At 37.7% G+C, this 16,669-nt stretch overlaps 3 protein-coding genes across 12 annotated transcripts; 1 reads left to right on the forward strand and 2 right to left on the reverse strand.

The window, feature by feature from the left end:
• Positions 1-2,011: 2,011 nt before the first annotated feature.
• LOC112202885 (two-pore potassium channel 1) lies at positions 2,012-3,940 on the reverse strand. Of its 2 annotated transcripts, XM_040506381.1 has the most exons (3): positions 3,810-3,940; positions 2,507-3,429; positions 2,012-2,376 (listed from the first exon to the last, which is right to left on the reverse strand). In XM_040506381.1, exons 2-3 carry the CDS (start codon positions 3,385-3,387, stop codon positions 2,226-2,228), a joined length of 1,032 nt encoding a protein of 343 aa, XP_040362315.1. In that variant the 5' UTR covers positions 3,388-3,429; positions 3,810-3,940; the 3' UTR covers positions 2,012-2,225. The 2 variants fall into 2 exon arrangements, with proteins under 2 accessions (XP_040362315.1, XP_024199691.1); XM_024343923.2 differs by lacking the exon at positions 3,810-3,940 and having other exon boundaries at positions 2,507-3,803.
• On the reverse strand, positions 3,845-8,950 carry LOC112202883 (two-pore potassium channel 1). Of its 6 annotated transcripts, XR_005799848.1 has the most exons (5): positions 8,733-8,950; positions 7,504-8,422; positions 7,149-7,354; positions 6,418-6,631; positions 6,102-6,315 (listed from the first exon to the last, which is right to left on the reverse strand). XR_005799848.1 is itself a non-coding variant. In XM_024343921.2 (4 exons), exons 2-3 carry the CDS (start codon positions 8,394-8,396, stop codon positions 7,198-7,200), a joined length of 1,050 nt encoding a protein of 349 aa, XP_024199689.1. In that variant the 5' UTR covers positions 8,397-8,422; positions 8,733-8,950; the 3' UTR covers positions 3,845-3,976; positions 7,149-7,197. The 6 variants fall into 6 exon arrangements, 5 of the variants coding, with proteins under 5 accessions (XP_024199689.1, XP_024199685.1, XP_024199686.1 ...); XM_024343921.2 differs by lacking the exons at positions 6,102-6,315; positions 6,418-6,631 and adding an exon at positions 3,845-3,976; XM_024343917.2 differs by having other exon boundaries at positions 6,102-6,631.
• A 1,559-nt stretch (positions 8,951-10,509) lies between these two features.
• LOC112202218 (meiotic recombination protein SPO11-1) lies at positions 10,510-16,314 on the forward strand. Of its 4 annotated transcripts, XM_024343161.2 has the most exons (17): positions 10,510-10,639; positions 10,718-10,817; positions 11,098-11,171; positions 11,416-11,517; positions 11,778-11,851; positions 12,137-12,153; positions 12,505-12,574; positions 12,683-12,719; positions 12,887-12,934; positions 13,035-13,093; positions 13,195-13,226; positions 13,341-13,446; positions 13,625-13,745; positions 13,819-13,882; positions 13,975-14,084; positions 15,496-15,571; positions 15,675-15,816. In XM_024343161.2, exons 1-16 carry the CDS (start codon positions 10,573-10,575, stop codon positions 15,534-15,536), a joined length of 1,122 nt encoding a protein of 373 aa, XP_024198929.1. In that variant the 5' UTR covers positions 10,510-10,572; the 3' UTR covers positions 15,537-15,571; positions 15,675-15,816. The 4 variants fall into 4 exon arrangements, with proteins under 4 accessions (XP_024198929.1, XP_024198927.1, XP_024198930.1 ...); XM_024343159.2 differs by lacking the exon at positions 15,496-15,571 and having other exon boundaries at positions 15,675-16,314; XM_024343162.2 differs by lacking the exons at positions 15,496-15,571; positions 15,675-15,816 and adding an exon at positions 15,355-15,485.
• Positions 16,315-16,669: the final 355 nt, after the last annotated feature.

Raw genomic sequence — 16,669 nt, forward strand, 5'->3', positions numbered from 1 at the left:
AGGTTTTCGAGCTAGAGATGCCAACACCTCCTAACATAAAACCTGTTGACTAATGGGTCTTCGTTAGAAAGCGTAGTGAGAAAAAAAGATGGTAATCTCGCCTTATGGCGCAAGGCTTCTCACAAAACGCCCTGAAATCGACTACGATGAGACATATTCTCTCGTAATGGATGTCATTGCACTCCATTACCCTGTCAATTTGGTAGTTTCCGAATAACTGAACATGCAGCTTACAAATGTGGTCACTACGTATCTCTATAGGGATCTAGATACGGATTATACATGAAGGTTCTTGGTGAACTTCATTTACCCAAGTCAAGTAGCTCTAAACCATGGAGTGCGTTTACAAAGAGGTTGAAACGCTCACTAAAATGACTACTTGATTAGGAAGGGATATGCCCACGCATTTCCATAACAAGTTTAAGATTTTATCGCGGTTCATGTTGTTGGACATGATCTTCATTAGAAGCCCTTACGGAGTTAAGGGAAACCGCTGAACATTTGAAATCCGATTTTGAGATGAAGGATTATGGGAGAACACGATTATGTCTCGGTTTGGAACTTGAGCGTCGTGTTGATAGATGCTTAGGCATTTTGATAAGGTCAAGCCTTCAAGCACCCCCATGATCGTCCGTAGTCTTGATCCTGAAAAGGATCCTCTTCGTTCGAAGGATGATGACGAAGATGCGCTAGGGGTAGAAATGCCCTAGTTAAGTACAATAGGCGCATTATTGTACCTAGCTCAATGCACAAGACCGGACATCTCATTTACCATGAACTTGTTAGCTAAGATATAGCTCTGCGCCAACGCGACGCCATTAGATTGGTGTAAAAGGTATCCTTCAGTACTTGAAATGTACAATTGATATGAGCTTATTCTATCCCTACAAAGAGATGATGGATTCGGACCCATCACACACCAGGAACGCCGCCAACGCTGGCCTGCGTTCTCTATCCCCATCCCAAAACGATATAAGTGTTTTGGAAGGTTTTGCTAATGCTAGGTACCTCTCTAACTCACACAAAGGTCGCTTCCAAACTGGTTAAATGTTCACCATGGGAAAAGACCGTGATATCTTGGAGGTCTACAGAACAGACCGTCGCTATATCTTCGAACCATGCAGAAATTATTGCTCTTCACGAAGTGGTTCGTGAATGTTTATGGATTGGATCCATAATCACGCATGTTCGAACAATTGTGGTTTGAAGTCTACCACAAGATGAGCCTACAAGCATTTAGGATAATGCTGTTCGTTTTGAACAAATGAAGCTAGGCTACATCAAAAGCGACAACACCAAGCATAATCAGCAACAACAGACTTTCCTCAAGATTAAAGTGAATTAGGTTCAATCTGAGAAAAATATGGCAGACTTGTTTACTAAGTCATTGCCCAAATCCACGTTTGAGAAACATGTGACAAGAATTGGCTTGCGGAAATTATCTGAACCCCCATGATCGTAGTCATCAGGAGGAGACGCAGACATCAGGGGGAGATGTCTACATGTTCACCTCGAAACGTGAAGGGTGTGTTGTGCTCTTTTTCCCCTTCGACCGAGGTTATTTTTGTCCCACTGGGTTTTTGTTACTAGGCAAGGTTTTTAACGAGGCAACGAGAGAAGCACCGCGTTTGGACAACACAAGGGGGAGTGTTTAAGGATATCTCTATTTGTGTTTGGCCCAAACTCTAGGTTACTTGACCTAGTGGTAATAGGGTTGAATTAGAAGGATCTAGATTCCTATTCAATGTACGATTACTTTCCTTGTATGATTGAGATTCTATACATTGTAATCCTCTTTATAAAGAGGCCCTTATTATCAATGAGAATACACAGCAAATTCCTCTCAATTCTAGTTTCCCTAAAACAGTTTTGATATTTTGTGAATGCATTTTTTTTCTCTCCTTATTATGGAGTTTTGATATATGTTGTGTGCCCCACTTGAAATCTAATCCTGGCTCCGCCACTGTTAATCAGACTCAGAAGGAAGAGAGATTTGGTTTGCTCTTCTGTGTAGATTCAAATCACGGAAGGGGAAGCAATCATAGTTGGGAAATTGGTTGAAGCGAACAAGATATGTCTACATCTCTAAATCTATGAACTTCCAGGGAGTAGGAAGAGGAAGCTATTACAAATTAACGTACGTGAAACCGCTCAGATTATTCTGCATTGCCTTCCAATAGGCTACAAAATGAAGCATCGCAGCGAGAGGCCAGTTACCATTATGTTTAAGATGATTGAGCAAGCGTTACATCTTTAATCGACAAGGTTCCAGACTGGTCGACATCAAGAGCTTCAAACTCCTTCATTACAAGTCTGACATCTTCTTGGTTAATCTTTCCCATCTCTTTGAGTTTATATATGACAAACTCAGCAGCCCTATGAAGAAGGAAGGAGGACAAAACAATCAGTTATATATCCAACCGTATAGAAGCCTTGTTAAGAAATTATCAGCAAATTAATGCCAATTAATAGTGCAAAAAAGAGTTTGGAAAGACATTTAACCTACCCAACAACCCCATCATCATCAAGATCAGCTGCCTCCAAATCAACTTTGGTAACTTCACGAGTAAGAACCAAGTTAACCAATGCCTTTTGTCTATGCTGGGTGTTTAGCTCAGCTATGTAGAGGAAAAACTGAGCCAAACAGGTGGTACTTGCCAATATCCAGAACACTGCAAAAACACGCCCGGCTTCAGTTGAGAAGCTCTTATCTCCATACCCCAGGCTTGTGATGGTGCAACAAACGCAATAAAATGCATCCACAAAGTCGAATTTCTCAACTGTAGCTAGGAAGATCGTGCCAGAAGCCATAAGAACCAAAAGAAGGATAAAGACCGTAACACATTTGTACCTCACACTCTTAGGCTCGACTTCTTTATGGACTTCAATTGGACCACACTTCTGATGCAGGGCTTTGGTAAGAAACATTTCTTGCCTCTCTACCAAATAGTCTGCTGCTTTGCTCAAGATCAATGCGACAAGAGCCATTCCTGTAAAGACAAAAGCACAAGCCAGTAGTTTCGCTAGTGTGCTGTTGGGCACTAGGTCTCCATATCCGAGAGTGGTCATGGTCACAACACAGAAATAAACAGCATCAAGAACTGCTTTTGTCTTGTCTCCCTCGAGCTGGTGCCTGACGAAGTAGAAGCACATAGTTCCCACTCCTAAGTAGACAGTCAAGAATATAGCTACTTTAACAAAACTCAAGTGCATAATGGATTGAGAACGTTGTTGAACTGCGGCAACGCATTTTGCCTCTACGGCTCCGTAATTAGCAAGAGGGGCACTTCTAGTACGACGATATATTCTACTCTTTGGACCATGACCATTCCTTGCATTTATTTGAGCTGAAGGATCTCTTAGACCTGGACGCAATGATGGTCTCATTCTATTGTTATCCAGAATGAAGACTCAGCAAATTATAGACCCCTGCATAGCCAAGATGTCACAAAATGTACCTCAAATCACACACTAGCTAGTTCAGCTTTGAGTTTCAATCTTTAATAAACTATTTCCCACTGCCACCAAGCATACAAATCAGTTTATGAGCATTGTTCGAAACTCAAATCAAGAAGGCATCATGGTTCGAAACTCAAATCAAGAAGGCATCATAGTTCGATTGCAATGATCTTCTTGAAAGGAAAATGCAATATATTTATCTTTGTTCTAACTAATCCAACTTTCCTAGGAATTTATGTTTACACAGATGAACAGAACAGGATCAAAACAACATGTATACCAGTACCAACTAAATCTAAAGCAATTAGCAAGAACAGAACGAAAATGAAACACATGAACAAAGCTCTCACCTTTTTCTAAATCAGAATGGCCGCGTGTACATTCTTTTCTTTGTTCTGTCAGTTCACTTGAGTCCAAGTTTATGGTATAACGCGTTCCCATACCACCTCAGAAGTTTTTGTGGCAGAGTGTGATCCGTGTGCCACGTGTCGGATGAAGCCTTGCAAGTTGCAACCAACTACATGAACGAAAATACCTAAATTTAATCAACCGACACACTTAACTTTATTACAAACTAATAAAAAAAAAATTAAAAAAAAAGCTGTATTCGTCAACAAAAATATCTTGGACACATTCTATCCAAAAAAGGAAAAAAAAAATATATCTTGCACACATTGTCGACGACCTTTTTTTTTTTTGAAAAGGAATAAATACTAGTATATTGAGCGATGCTAAAGTGCATCAAAAGTATAACAAAAAAATCAAACCTAAATGCATAAAAGCATATAAACTGAAAATTAAAACGAACAGAATCAAATGTCAAAGTACACTACATAATTCTTTGAAATTATGAGATTTGCAATAGTAACTGTGATAAGAATTGGTGATATGACCACTTGGAAGAGGTGATTCGCCCACTGAGAAATCGAAGTCGACCAAGAGTGTCAAATATTGTAACTCAGCTGCTAAAGTCGCAAGAACAAGATCTATGAAGATTTAAATTTTTTTCTTAAAAAAAAGAAAGAAAAAGAACAAGATCTATGAATCTGGGCCCCAAATCCAATGACAATGGTGAGTCGTAGCCAATGAAAAACCTAAATCCATACTTGAAACCATGACCGACCTGGATCCCATATTTGAATATGAAGAGGACCCAATGAGGCAATGAACCCAAACCTAGGGCAGCGGGCAATAACCACACCACGCCCCAAGCCCCCCAATACACGACATGACACACCACTGCTAATTGGAACCCACATGGTCTTACCACTATAAGCACCATCCCAACCATAGTGAAAACCAAACCCCGGCCGGTGGCAATTGTATAACCCATTTAAGACCATATCTGAATAGCTGGAACTCATCTCAGAGCGAACCACCAGTAGAACTAATGATTGACGTCACACAGTTGCTTTAAGACGACGCCTCCTAGGTCAAAGCCCACAGACAAAGCAAATTGTGCTAATACGAGCAAAGCAAACCTACAAAGAGAAGAAGAAGGAGAACCATACCAAGTTACCAACCAAGCAGTGGCGGACGTAGAACTTTGTTTAAGTGGGGTAAAAAGAGAAGAAGAAGGACCACCACACCACCACACCAATTAACAAAATATATTTGCTTATATTTTCATTCAATGTATTTCCTTGCAAATGAAGATATAATTAGTACATTTCCCAACACATAGTTCATTTGTAATCTATTATCCCAATATAGAAAAACATTCAATACACTTTCTGGCAAAACAAGCAATTAAATTGGAAAACATAGTTGCGCTTCCAGTTGCAATCCAATCTTCCAGCATGAAAGACAAAGCAAAGTTACAAACTCAAACAACGAATCCTATTAATGAACAAAATCTTGTAATAGCGGAAAGAAAAAGAAAACAGGGTTGATTATGATCGAATTCATGAACCTAGTTCATAAAATCCTCTAAATTGGAAATATATCTAAGGGGAACAGCTAATTAACATGGACAACAAAAAGAAGCTAGCTCCATTACGCACACTTGGAGTTGAAAACTGAAGACTCAATTGCAGACTGAGATGTGGGTGAATCTTCATTTATTCATGATTTCATTTTATAGAAACTGCATAAATAGCAGAAGCTTCATGTTTTACTATGGAGAAGCAGTTTTTTTCTTTTTTCTTTTCTGTTGAGACAGTTGTATGTGGTCTGGGGCAAAACAATGTAATAGGATCAATATGTGAAACTCATTCAACAAAAACTAACATTGCACTAGGGGCCAATACTCCTACTCGTCCCTCTGTGCATCCGCCAATGCAACTAAGGACCTGGAAGGCAACCAATGGTTCGAGATCGCGACCAAGGGATTACAAGGAAAATGGCACCCTGATAATTCATTTGCGGCAGCAACAGAGGAGTGCCTGATGCTCAGGTGTCGGTGAGGTTGAGTGGCCGCCGCTTGCCTATTGCCAGGGTTTAGAGAGCAAATTTTTTTACCTTCAAACAATCTATTGACCAGAAGCAGATATGAAAACAGATAAAACAGACGCTAAACTACGAGCAACAACATTAGTTTGCCTAGGGACATACAGAAAAAGAAACTAGTGAGAAGCGTAAGGGCATGTGTAGTTCTCGGCCTCAAACAAAATATTCAATCTCAAGGACATTCACACCCGAGGTAAAAAAAAATGGTTTCATCTATAGAAGAGCGAAAAATACAGTTTAAAGTAACTTGATCATGCTTGTAATTCAGTCGTTGTCGAGTAGGTAAAATCCCATGGCAAGCTATCCATATATAGATTTGGTCTTACGGGGACCTTGGTAGACCAAAGGGATTTCCAAACAGGAGAGGCTGGACGAGCCAAAGTATGAACAATGTCACTGAAAGCTAAGCTGTAAGCATTCTCGATGAATAAGATACCCTTACTATCAACGAGTCCAATCACTATATATGGAGGAATCTAAACAATCAGAAGAATATAAGCAATCACTTACACCTCATCAAGGCAGAAAAAGAGAATCTACGCACTGCAAATCCCATTCACCAGAAACAGGAGAAATCAGTGAACTTAGTCACCAATCAGACTGCAAACCTAATGTAGGATTAAACGACAGCGACTGAGAGGGTCCTGCCAAACTCGGATTGAAGTATCATCCCAACTTGCCACCTCACACCACCCATTATCACTTTTCTTGCTATATGGCTAACCTGCTAATAACCATAGGAAGAGGCCGAAGTTAAATGGACCGTCCAGAAGACTGAGTGGATACACCGAGCCATATATATCCGAGTAATTAACAACTTAGGATCGAGATATTCGTGTAAAACTGTCTAGCCAGCAGAGCTAAATTATGAGCATGCAAGTTTTGAAAGCCGATACCAGCTTCATCCCGAAGCACAAAAAAAAAAGAGAGGAAGTTTACAGTTGGACTAAAAGGAACAGAAAATATAATAATTGGTACAAACAATGAGTAACAAAATACAAATTATGATCAGTACAAGGCTTACAATAAGTCATAACTATTTTGAATAGGGAAGAGATATTGAAGTGTTTTTGGGTGTGGCTCTGTATATGATATGAACAAGGGTAAGCAATCATAATCGAGAAACTTTTTAAAGCCAAATAAGTTTAGTGATTATCTATCTATGAACTGTCTGGCACCCATTGGGGTAGGGTGAAGCTATTACAAACTTACATGAAACTACTCATATTATTCTGCATTACCTTCTAGTAGGTACAAGTGAAACATCAGAGCATCAGGCCAGAGTTAGCTTTATGGAGGAGATGATTGAGCAAGTGTTAGATCTGAAACCGACAAGGCTCCAGACTGATCAACATCAAGAGCATCAAACTCCTCCATTACAAGTCTAATATCTTCTTGATTAATCTTCCCCATCTCTTTGAGTTTATATATGACAAACTCAGCAGCCCTATGAAAAAGGAAGGAGGATGAAAACCATCAATTATATGTTATATACCCAATCATAGAGACCTTGATAAGAAACTATAATCAAATAAGTAAATAGAAAATAGGCCAATTTATAGTGCAAAAAAGAGTTTCAGATAACATTTAACCTACCCAACAACCCCATCATCATCAAGATCAGCTGCTTCCAAATCTACGTTGGTCATCGCACGAGTGAGAACAAATTTAACCAGTGCCCTTTGTTTATGCTGGGTGTTTAGCTCGGCAATGTAGAGCAAAAACTGAGCTAAACAGATAGTACTTGTCAATATCCAGAAAACCGCAAAAACACGCCCAGCTTCAGTTGAGAAGCTCTTATCTCCATATCCCAGGGTTGTGATGGTGGAACAAACGCAATAAAATGCATCCACAAGGTCCAATTTCTCAACAGTAGCTAGGAAGATCGTTCCAGAAATCATAAGTACCAAAAGAAGGATGAAGACTGTAATACATTTGTACCTCATACTATTAGTCTCAACTTCTTTAAGGACGTCAGTTTGACCAAATTTCTGATGCACATGCAAGGCTTTGATAAGCAATATTTCTTGTTTCTCTACCAAATAGTCTGCTGCTTTGGTCAAGATCAATCCAACGAGAGCCATTCCTGTGAAGACAAAAGCACAGGCGAGTAGTTTCGCTAGAGTGCTGTCAGGCACTAGGTCCCCATATCCGAGAGTAGTCATTGTCACAATACAGAAATAAACAGCATCAAGAATTCCATTTGTCTTCACTCCCTCGATCTGGTGCCTGACGAGGTAGAAGCATATAGTTCCCAATCCTAAGTAGACAGTCAAGAATATAGCTACTTTAACAAAACTCGGGTGTATAATAGATTCAGAACGTTGAACTGAGCCAATGCGGTTTGGCTCTAGAGGTGCATACTCAGCAAGAGGAGCACTTTTACAACGGCGAAATCCTCTACTCTTTGGAACATTGTTTGTCTTTTTTTGAGGTGAAGGATCTATGAGCCCTGGAAGCAAGGACTCTCGCACCCCATTCCTATCCATAACGATGACTCAGCAAATTACAACACCTGCATAGCCAGAAACCTTACCTCAATTCAACAATAACGTTTCAGCTTTATGTTTCAATCTTGAACCAATTAAACACCACTACTAGGAAGCATATATATATATAAATCAGTTCATGCAATTCTCCATCTTTTCTATACCCAATGAAGATTCATCAAACTAGTAAATTTTTAAGCAAATTTCAATTCAGAAAGATTAACACAAACAGTAAGACTAGAATTATATCAGCACCATCCAAATTTTAAACGAGTAGCATTACTTGACTGACGGAATAGTGACAATAAGTTCCAAGCTAGGTGAAGAGGCACTTACCAGAATAAGTAGGAGGTTTAATTTTCTGGACGATATGGTAGATCGACTCCCATCGCTGATGCTTCTTGTAACTATCACGTCGTCCTTTTGTTTTCTGTATTTGTCTGTCAGTCTGATCGGAGTCGTGCTAGGTAGTGCTCAGGAATGAGGCAGATTCCAGAGTCTTACAGAAAAAGGCGGAACGTGGCAGTGTGCGATCAGTGTGGACGTGTCGGTCTCCAAATGTTCTAAAAACTAAGAAAAATGTGTTTATTTATATATTTTGTCTAGTAATAGACTTCTTGCAAGCGCGTGTAAAGTTTGTTTTTAAAAAATATATTTTGCACAGACTTTTTTTTTTAACAATTAAAGAAAATGCCAGTTCTTTTATAATTCAACCAGGTTATAAATAACGATCAGCTTCAATAGGATTGACAAAAGAATCATTATCTTAATAAACTCATTTTTTCAAGCTTTTAAGCCCAGCTAGAATTAAAAATAAAAATAAAAAATTAAAAATAAATTAAAAAATTACAAACCAAACCCTAGCAAAATTTGAAACCCAAGCCCAATTAGAGGCCCAGACCAAACCAATTTTGCTAAAGGCACCTAAAGGAGTACCCACTATCCGAGTTTGTCGGACCTCTACCAAGAGAACCTAGCACATGTGTTTTTTGTTTCCTGTTAACTACGTACCCGTCCTCTCTTGCTACGCGTTGACACATGTCGCTCAAGAGTGCAATATAATTTTCGTGTTGCACATTACCTAATTCTTACCACATGCAAATATTATAAAATCGTGTATGTGCCTCTTGCAATTCACTAGTAAAACACATAAAATTTTGTACAAAAATATGCACCGGTGTATACAAATACATACAATTTTAATGGCTGGAACATATTAAGAGGCTAGGCTATCACGCATTTAAGTCTATTTATTATTAGAATGGTAGAACAAAATAAAAACATACTTTTTAAGAGAAACTTTTATACATACCTATACATATAGGTATAATAAAGTCTACATGCTTCAATCAGCTCCATCTCAGCCATCCATTTATCAACAGTCGATGTTGCTCAAACTTGTGAGTACAACAAAAGAACAAAACATAAGATAGTGTCTTTGGTTTTCACTTTATAGTGAAAGGTATCTATCAAGTGAAGTACATACCATGAAATTAGATAATTCGCAACACCATTGCTCCAATTATTGGAAGAGTTCTGTAGCAAAAAGAAAGTACTAAATTCATTAATAGTATGATCTGACCAATTATAGCATATGAATCAACTCATTATATAATCACCTCAATATTATGCCTTAACTCCCCAATACGCTTGATGTAGAACTGTTAGGAGAAACACATAATTATTGTGTGGAGACTTCATAATGGTTCAATAATATGCATGCTTGCTATTGAGAAAATCAAATTTACAAGTAGAAAAACTGTTTTGTTCACCATGCTTTTGCCTCCTGCTCATGCATATTCAAAATTGTAAAAGATAAAAAAAGTAAGTAAATTTTTGTGACCATTGAAGATGTATGCAATAAAATAAACAAATTATGGATCATAATGAATAGCTAATGCGCAAAACTTTTCTCCAATTTCGTTTAATGTGACAAATATCATGTGTCATCAACTCTTTACGTGCGTTTTTGTAGCACCAACCGTAAGAATTTTACTATTAAAAACAAAATTTGTATTCCCTGATTTTCAATTTAATAGTCTTTTTTTTTTGCTTTGTTAAAATTCTTTTTCTTTTCCTTTTTTTTTTTTTTAGGGGAGGACGTCAAGTTTTTTTGTTTTTGGCTTTAAATATCTCCTCCAATTTCAAAAAAAATTCCATTAACGCTCGAAGAAGAATGGAGGGAAAGCGGTCAAGAGGGAGGTCACAGCCCCGTCCCCGCCATTTGCTAACAAAAATCAAAGGTTCGCAGTTCCAATCCAAATCTTCATCTTCATCTTCCTCTCATTTCTAATCGCCAATTTCGTCTTTTGTTTGCCCAGAATTTACTCGGGCTCTTGTGAAAGATCTCAGCGACGGACGGTCACCGGAGATTCTCATCCATCGCTTCCGAAATTACTGCTCCAATCCCTCCGCAAATTGGTTCAATTCTCAGCTTACTCTCTCCATTTTCGCTTATAGCTTCAGAAGAATTTCTCAAGTTTTCACAGCAACCTCGTTATTTTTCATTTTCTTTACCCTGATGTTTCTGGAAATGAACATTTTACCCTAATTTAGTACAACTTCTAGTGATGCTTAAGCGTTTGATGCTTGTTTGGGGCCAGTAAGCTCCGATTAGATCCAACACATTTGTAACTTTTCTGCTTTGAAAAGACCATGTATCTTAATAGTAATACAAAATTTAGTACATTGTTGTGCACAGCTTTTGTAGCTCTGATTTGCCGAAAGGGAAGGAGACGCTCACACTTCGGAAAGAAACCCATGTTCATAGATTAGGTAGGTTATGGTTGCTCTTGCTTTGGAAATGACTCTTTTCATGTTTTATGTCTAGAATTATGATTTTGTTCTTAATATATAAGCAAACAGCTATTGATTTGAAGTGGAATAAGTACTCATCTTGCAAGTTTGATTGTCAGCAAGCGAAATATCATATGTGTTCCCGTCGTTGATAGTATGAGAACATAAATCAAACTATTCAATGCATGAGATATTGATTATGTGGTTCATCAATCTATTTCAGATGTTCTGCTTAGGGTTCTTGTAATTGTTCAGCAACTTCTGCAAGAAAACAGACATGGGTCTAAGAGAGATATCTATTACATGCACCCTTCTATATTTTCAGGTGAATATGAGTGACTTTGCTTTTTCAATGTCAAACCATGAATTTACTATTTAATTGACAAGATATAGTTCATATTCTTCTTTGTGAATTAAGTGGCCTTGTTAATGCATTACATTTGGCAACTTGTCATGGGTGGGGATATTAAGGCATAGTGCCTGGTGCTGAGATATTGTGGAGCATAGTATGTAATTGGAAATTCAATGTGCATTATGTTCTCCACCTCTCTAAATAAGTTATTCTCTGCTTCATTGACAATGCAGATCAGTCAGTTGTAGACCGTGCAATCAATGACATATGCATCCTTCTGCAGTGTAGTCGCCACAATTTGAATGTGGTGGGTACTTCTATAGTTGCCTAAACTCCTTTCATGGCTCTTTTGTGTATATTAAAGTGCTCTGATGACTTGAATAGTTATATCTGGTTTTGGCCAAAGAAAAGAAACAAGTTGTATATTGTGATGTTAGCCTGAATGACATCTAGGTTGAGTAATGTTTTTCAGTTTTTGTATGATCAGTAGGAGTATTCTCTGTCCTTAGATGTCCATACAATGTTCTTTATAATTTTATAAGGCTTTGTACAGATTTTGTGGTATTTACTTCATGTTGCTTCCTTTTTGCAGGTGTCTGTAGGAAAGGGGTACGTTTGAAAACTTTTGCTTGATTCTTTGGGGACAAGAGGATGATACAGTACATCACTAATTGGTTTTGCAAAACTGTGACTAATGTACTTATCATTTATGCTTATAATGATCTTAGTCTGTTAAATACATCATTAATGTTGGGTAATCTGCTAGCTTCCTATGGTAGCAATGGCACACTCTGTTACATCAGTGTGCTTTTTTCTTTTGGTCTGAATTGGTGCAGTACTTTTCAGCATTTCTCAGCATGTAGTGTTGGTGAAGTTAACAATTTTACACCATGATCAGTATTTATGCGCTGCTCAAGTCATAATACTAAGTTACTAACTGAACTGTTTATCTCATCATAGGTTGGTAATGGGCTGGTTAAGGTTCGCAGAGGCTGGAAACATGTTTGATTGCATAAATAGACCAAACACTGTAAGAATGGCTCATGGTCTTTTGTTTCTCATTCATGAATTGATTTAATGGCAGCATTGTCTTTAGCTGTGTTTGAACTTTAAGATTTTGCATCTGGTTCACATACAGGCTTACCCTGTTCCAGTTCATGTTGAAGAGGTCAAAGGTATCCAGATGCTTAAGAATTTAAGAGAGAACAGTTAAAAATTTTCATGCCTAATATCAACAGGAATTAGATGTTGTAACATTGCAAATGTGTTGCTATTCACATAATCAAGCTTAAGTGCTATCTTAGAGTAAACACATTCTGAGACCTTTAATTGTAACCTGCAGATATTGTTAGTGTTGCCCAGTACATACTTGTTGTGGAAAAAGAATCAGGTAATTAATGTTTTTTTATGACCCTTATGCTTTAGGTGGATAGTATTTGATATCATAGTCTCTTTATCAACAAACCATTACATTTTATCTTTAACTACAGTTTTTCAACGATTGGCAAATGACCAGTTTTGTAACACAAACCACTGCATTGTCATCACTGTAAGCATGCCCCTTAGTCTTATCGATCCTCTTCTGGAAAATAACTTTAATTCATCCTTGAAACAGCCTTTTTCATATTGGGCTCTTTTTTTTCCTTGTAGGGACGTGGATATCCTGATATTTCCACAAGAAGGTAGAGTCCTTTTACAATTGTTAAATGGGAGCAGGGAGTGCCTTTCTATGCTGTTTGCATTTGCCTTTCCCTTATGTCTATTTACTTTATATACCTTCTGTTGATATTTTCCAGGTTTTTGGGGCTCCTTGTTGATACTTTACATATCCCTGTCTATTGCTTGGTAGATTGTGATCCCTACGGTTTTGACATCTTGTCCACATATCGGTTTGGTTCTCTGGTTAGGCCTTCTGATCAATCTATGAACTTGTTCTCTAAGTTAACAAAGTTAAGGTGCATGTGAACTTGTGAACTGACAAGAAATACTGCATGATCAATTTTTTTGTAGACTTTTAGTGTGTTGTAATTAAAACCAAGTTATTGTCCAACTTTATTAACCCGTTCTGTTCTTATGCAAGCAAATGGCGTATGATGCAAAATTTCTACGGGTCCCTGAGATAATCTGGCTTGGAGCCTTCCCTTTGGACTCTGAGAAGTACCATCTTCCACACCAGTGTCTCCTTCCTTTGACTGCAGAAGGTGAGAGAGATGGTGCTTTAGATTGGCATTGCAATTTTTGTAACCATTCTGAGGTTTCCTTATATCTTGTCAGACAAGAGGAAAACTGAAGCCATGTTACAGAGATGCTACTTAGAAAGAGAAGTGCCACAGTGGAGGTAAGACTAATATTAACTTTATTATTTCATCTCTAATATGACAGGATTAAATCTTCATAAATTTCTGCTGTGTTATTCCTTTCCGATGAAAGATTGGAGCTACAGTTGATGCTGGAAAGAGGCGTGAAATTTGAGCTAGAAGCATTGTCTGTGCATGAACTTTCCTTTTTGTCGACCGAGTACATACCATCAAAAATTCAAGGTGGATTGCTCATCTAACATCTGCTTAATCTGTATGTGCTAGCTTGTCAGTAAAATGAAATGATTGGAATCAACTTTTTTTTCACCATAATCATCGCTACGGGAGTCATGGGACAAGCAATGCTCCACAAACAAAATGGCTAAGAGCCTTAGAAATTACTCGTGTAAATTTTCATTTTCAATTGTTCTATGGTGAATAACTGAATATCGATCATTGTTACGTTTTTTTACATGAATTTGTAGCATAAGCAGAATGAAATAGTAGCCCTACCTCCTTCAAACAATCCCATACACTAGTTCTTTCTTGTCTGAATCGATTTTTGATATATGATATATATGCATGTATGGATGTTTATAACCCGAAGTCTGCCTTGTGTAGTAAGGTAGAAAAAGAAATAAAAGGTAGTGCAGCTGTCATTAATTTGCAACAGCTATAGGTAAATCTAATTTGTAATTCTTTGAACAAATTACAGCTATTAAAAAGAAAAGAATGCTTATATGGTGAATACCATCATTCTTACTTTTTTTTACATTAAATAGCAGCAGCTGATTGTTGCCTATGCAGAATGAAATTATGTAGGGCTACTCTTAAAACAATCCCGTACACTAGTTCTTTCTTGTCTGAATCGATTATATGATATATATGCATGTATAGATTTTTATAATGTGAGGGTAAGACAACCCAAACTCCATCTTGTGTAGTAAGGTAGAAAAAGAAATAAAAGGTAGTCCAACTGTCAATAATTTGCAACAGAGTAAATCTAATTTTTAATTCTTTGACTGAATTACAGCTATTGTAAAGAAAATTCTCTTCTGCACTAATTTAAATAGGTCAAAATAAGGCCAAAACAACAAATGGAAAAATTTGATGCCGTTTGACAATTGGATGGGATTGGTAAAATTTCCAAATAGAGATTTTAGGGGTTTCATGAGAGATCTACATTACCCGTACCAGTATGGAAAGATATTAAGAGATTATAATTACATATAAGATAGTATAGAATCTATGGGGAATGCCTAAGGAATTAATGAGAAATCATATATATATAATGAATAAAATCAAGCTGGGGCATGAATCTGCCCAAGTTATAGGACAGAAGACATGCATATAAATTGTATTCCATTCATATTTTTTTCCTCCTACTAAGACATCTGGTCAGAACTCAGAATAGTTGCTCTAATGGATTCTTCCTCTGCAAAAATGGTTAGACGGCTCGAATACCTTATCAGTGTTTTTTTTGTTTTTTTTTGTTTTTGTTTTTGAATGGTAGGGTTTTATTGAGAATCAAAGTGGTGCATCAATATTAGCTTCGCTAAGTGGTTCTAACCATGAAGGCATCGAAAGACTGCAGTATGAACTTAGCTATCAAATGTGGAACCAGATTCATTCAGATGATTTTGTTCTTTTGCAGACATGTGTTATGAATGCAAATATGGATTGCGAAAAATGTAGGTTAAAAGTCTATGAAGTCGTGATCAATGTCTATGGTATATATTGTTCTCTCTTGTCTTGCTATTAATAGTTAACTACCTGCAATTTATTTTAACTGAGATTTTTTGTTTTTGTTTTTTTTTGTGTTTTCAAATTTAGGTGCTTATTCAATAGACATAGATGCAGAACAATCGATGGTAAAAGTTTCAGGCAAAGTAAATCCAAAGATAATTCTACAGGTGCTTGGAGGGAAACATGCCAAGGTAAAAAGTGTCAAGTTTGATAGTGAGGAACCGTCCATGGGGGGCGGTTATCCCCCTCCCCCTCCCCCTCTTCTTCCCCCATACGGAATGGGGCTGGGGCCCCATCCCTATTCCTATCCGAATGGAGGGCCATATGACTACCCCATGATGATGCCACCACTTCTGATGCTGCCACCATCACCACCACCACCACCACCATCAGTGGCAGCACAACCTCAACAAAAACCAACATTACTATTAGAAGCACCACCCCAGAATTCGGGGGCCACAGCACAACCACAAAATTCAGGAACGTCAGCACCACCAACCACTAATGTTGCAGAGGAGGCAGTGATACCCTCAGATAAGAAGTCTAAGCGTTGCGGCATCGTCAAGAATTGCAGCATTATGTGATGAGCTTGAAAAGGGTGCTGCCGATTTTCATTCTGAAGTTGACGTATAATAATTTTTGCTAGATCTCACTTCTCTTGGTGTTGATTTCTCCTTCATTTTGTAAAACTAGGTCTACTAGTATTCACTATTATTTCACTTATATATCATAGTATTGAATGAGCCATGCAAACTTTCATGTTCATTGTCGATCTTCCCACTCGATTCTTACTCCAAGTCTTATAAAAAAGCTTTCAATTTCAGAAATAATCCTACTTCTAACCAATTGTGCTTCCTATAATGCAGCAAACTAACAGCAACAATTGATGGGTAACATTATCCTTAACCATCTTGCTAAACATGATAGATAGTCCATGGCTGTGGAAAGGTGAATTGAGGGAAACGTTTAAACTAGGGTCAATATGTATCTTTTTATTTTCTCATAGGTGATAGATCGAGTTAACATCAAGTCGAGTTAAGGAATATGAGGAAAGAGAGAAAGGTTAGAAGAGAAGGCCTTAA

The sequence above is a fragment of the Rosa chinensis genome, chromosome 5, assembly GCF_002994745.2.
Source record: "Rosa chinensis cultivar Old Blush chromosome 5, RchiOBHm-V2, whole genome shotgun sequence".
In the NCBI taxonomy this organism is placed as follows: domain Eukaryota; kingdom Viridiplantae; phylum Streptophyta; class Magnoliopsida; order Rosales; family Rosaceae; genus Rosa; species Rosa chinensis.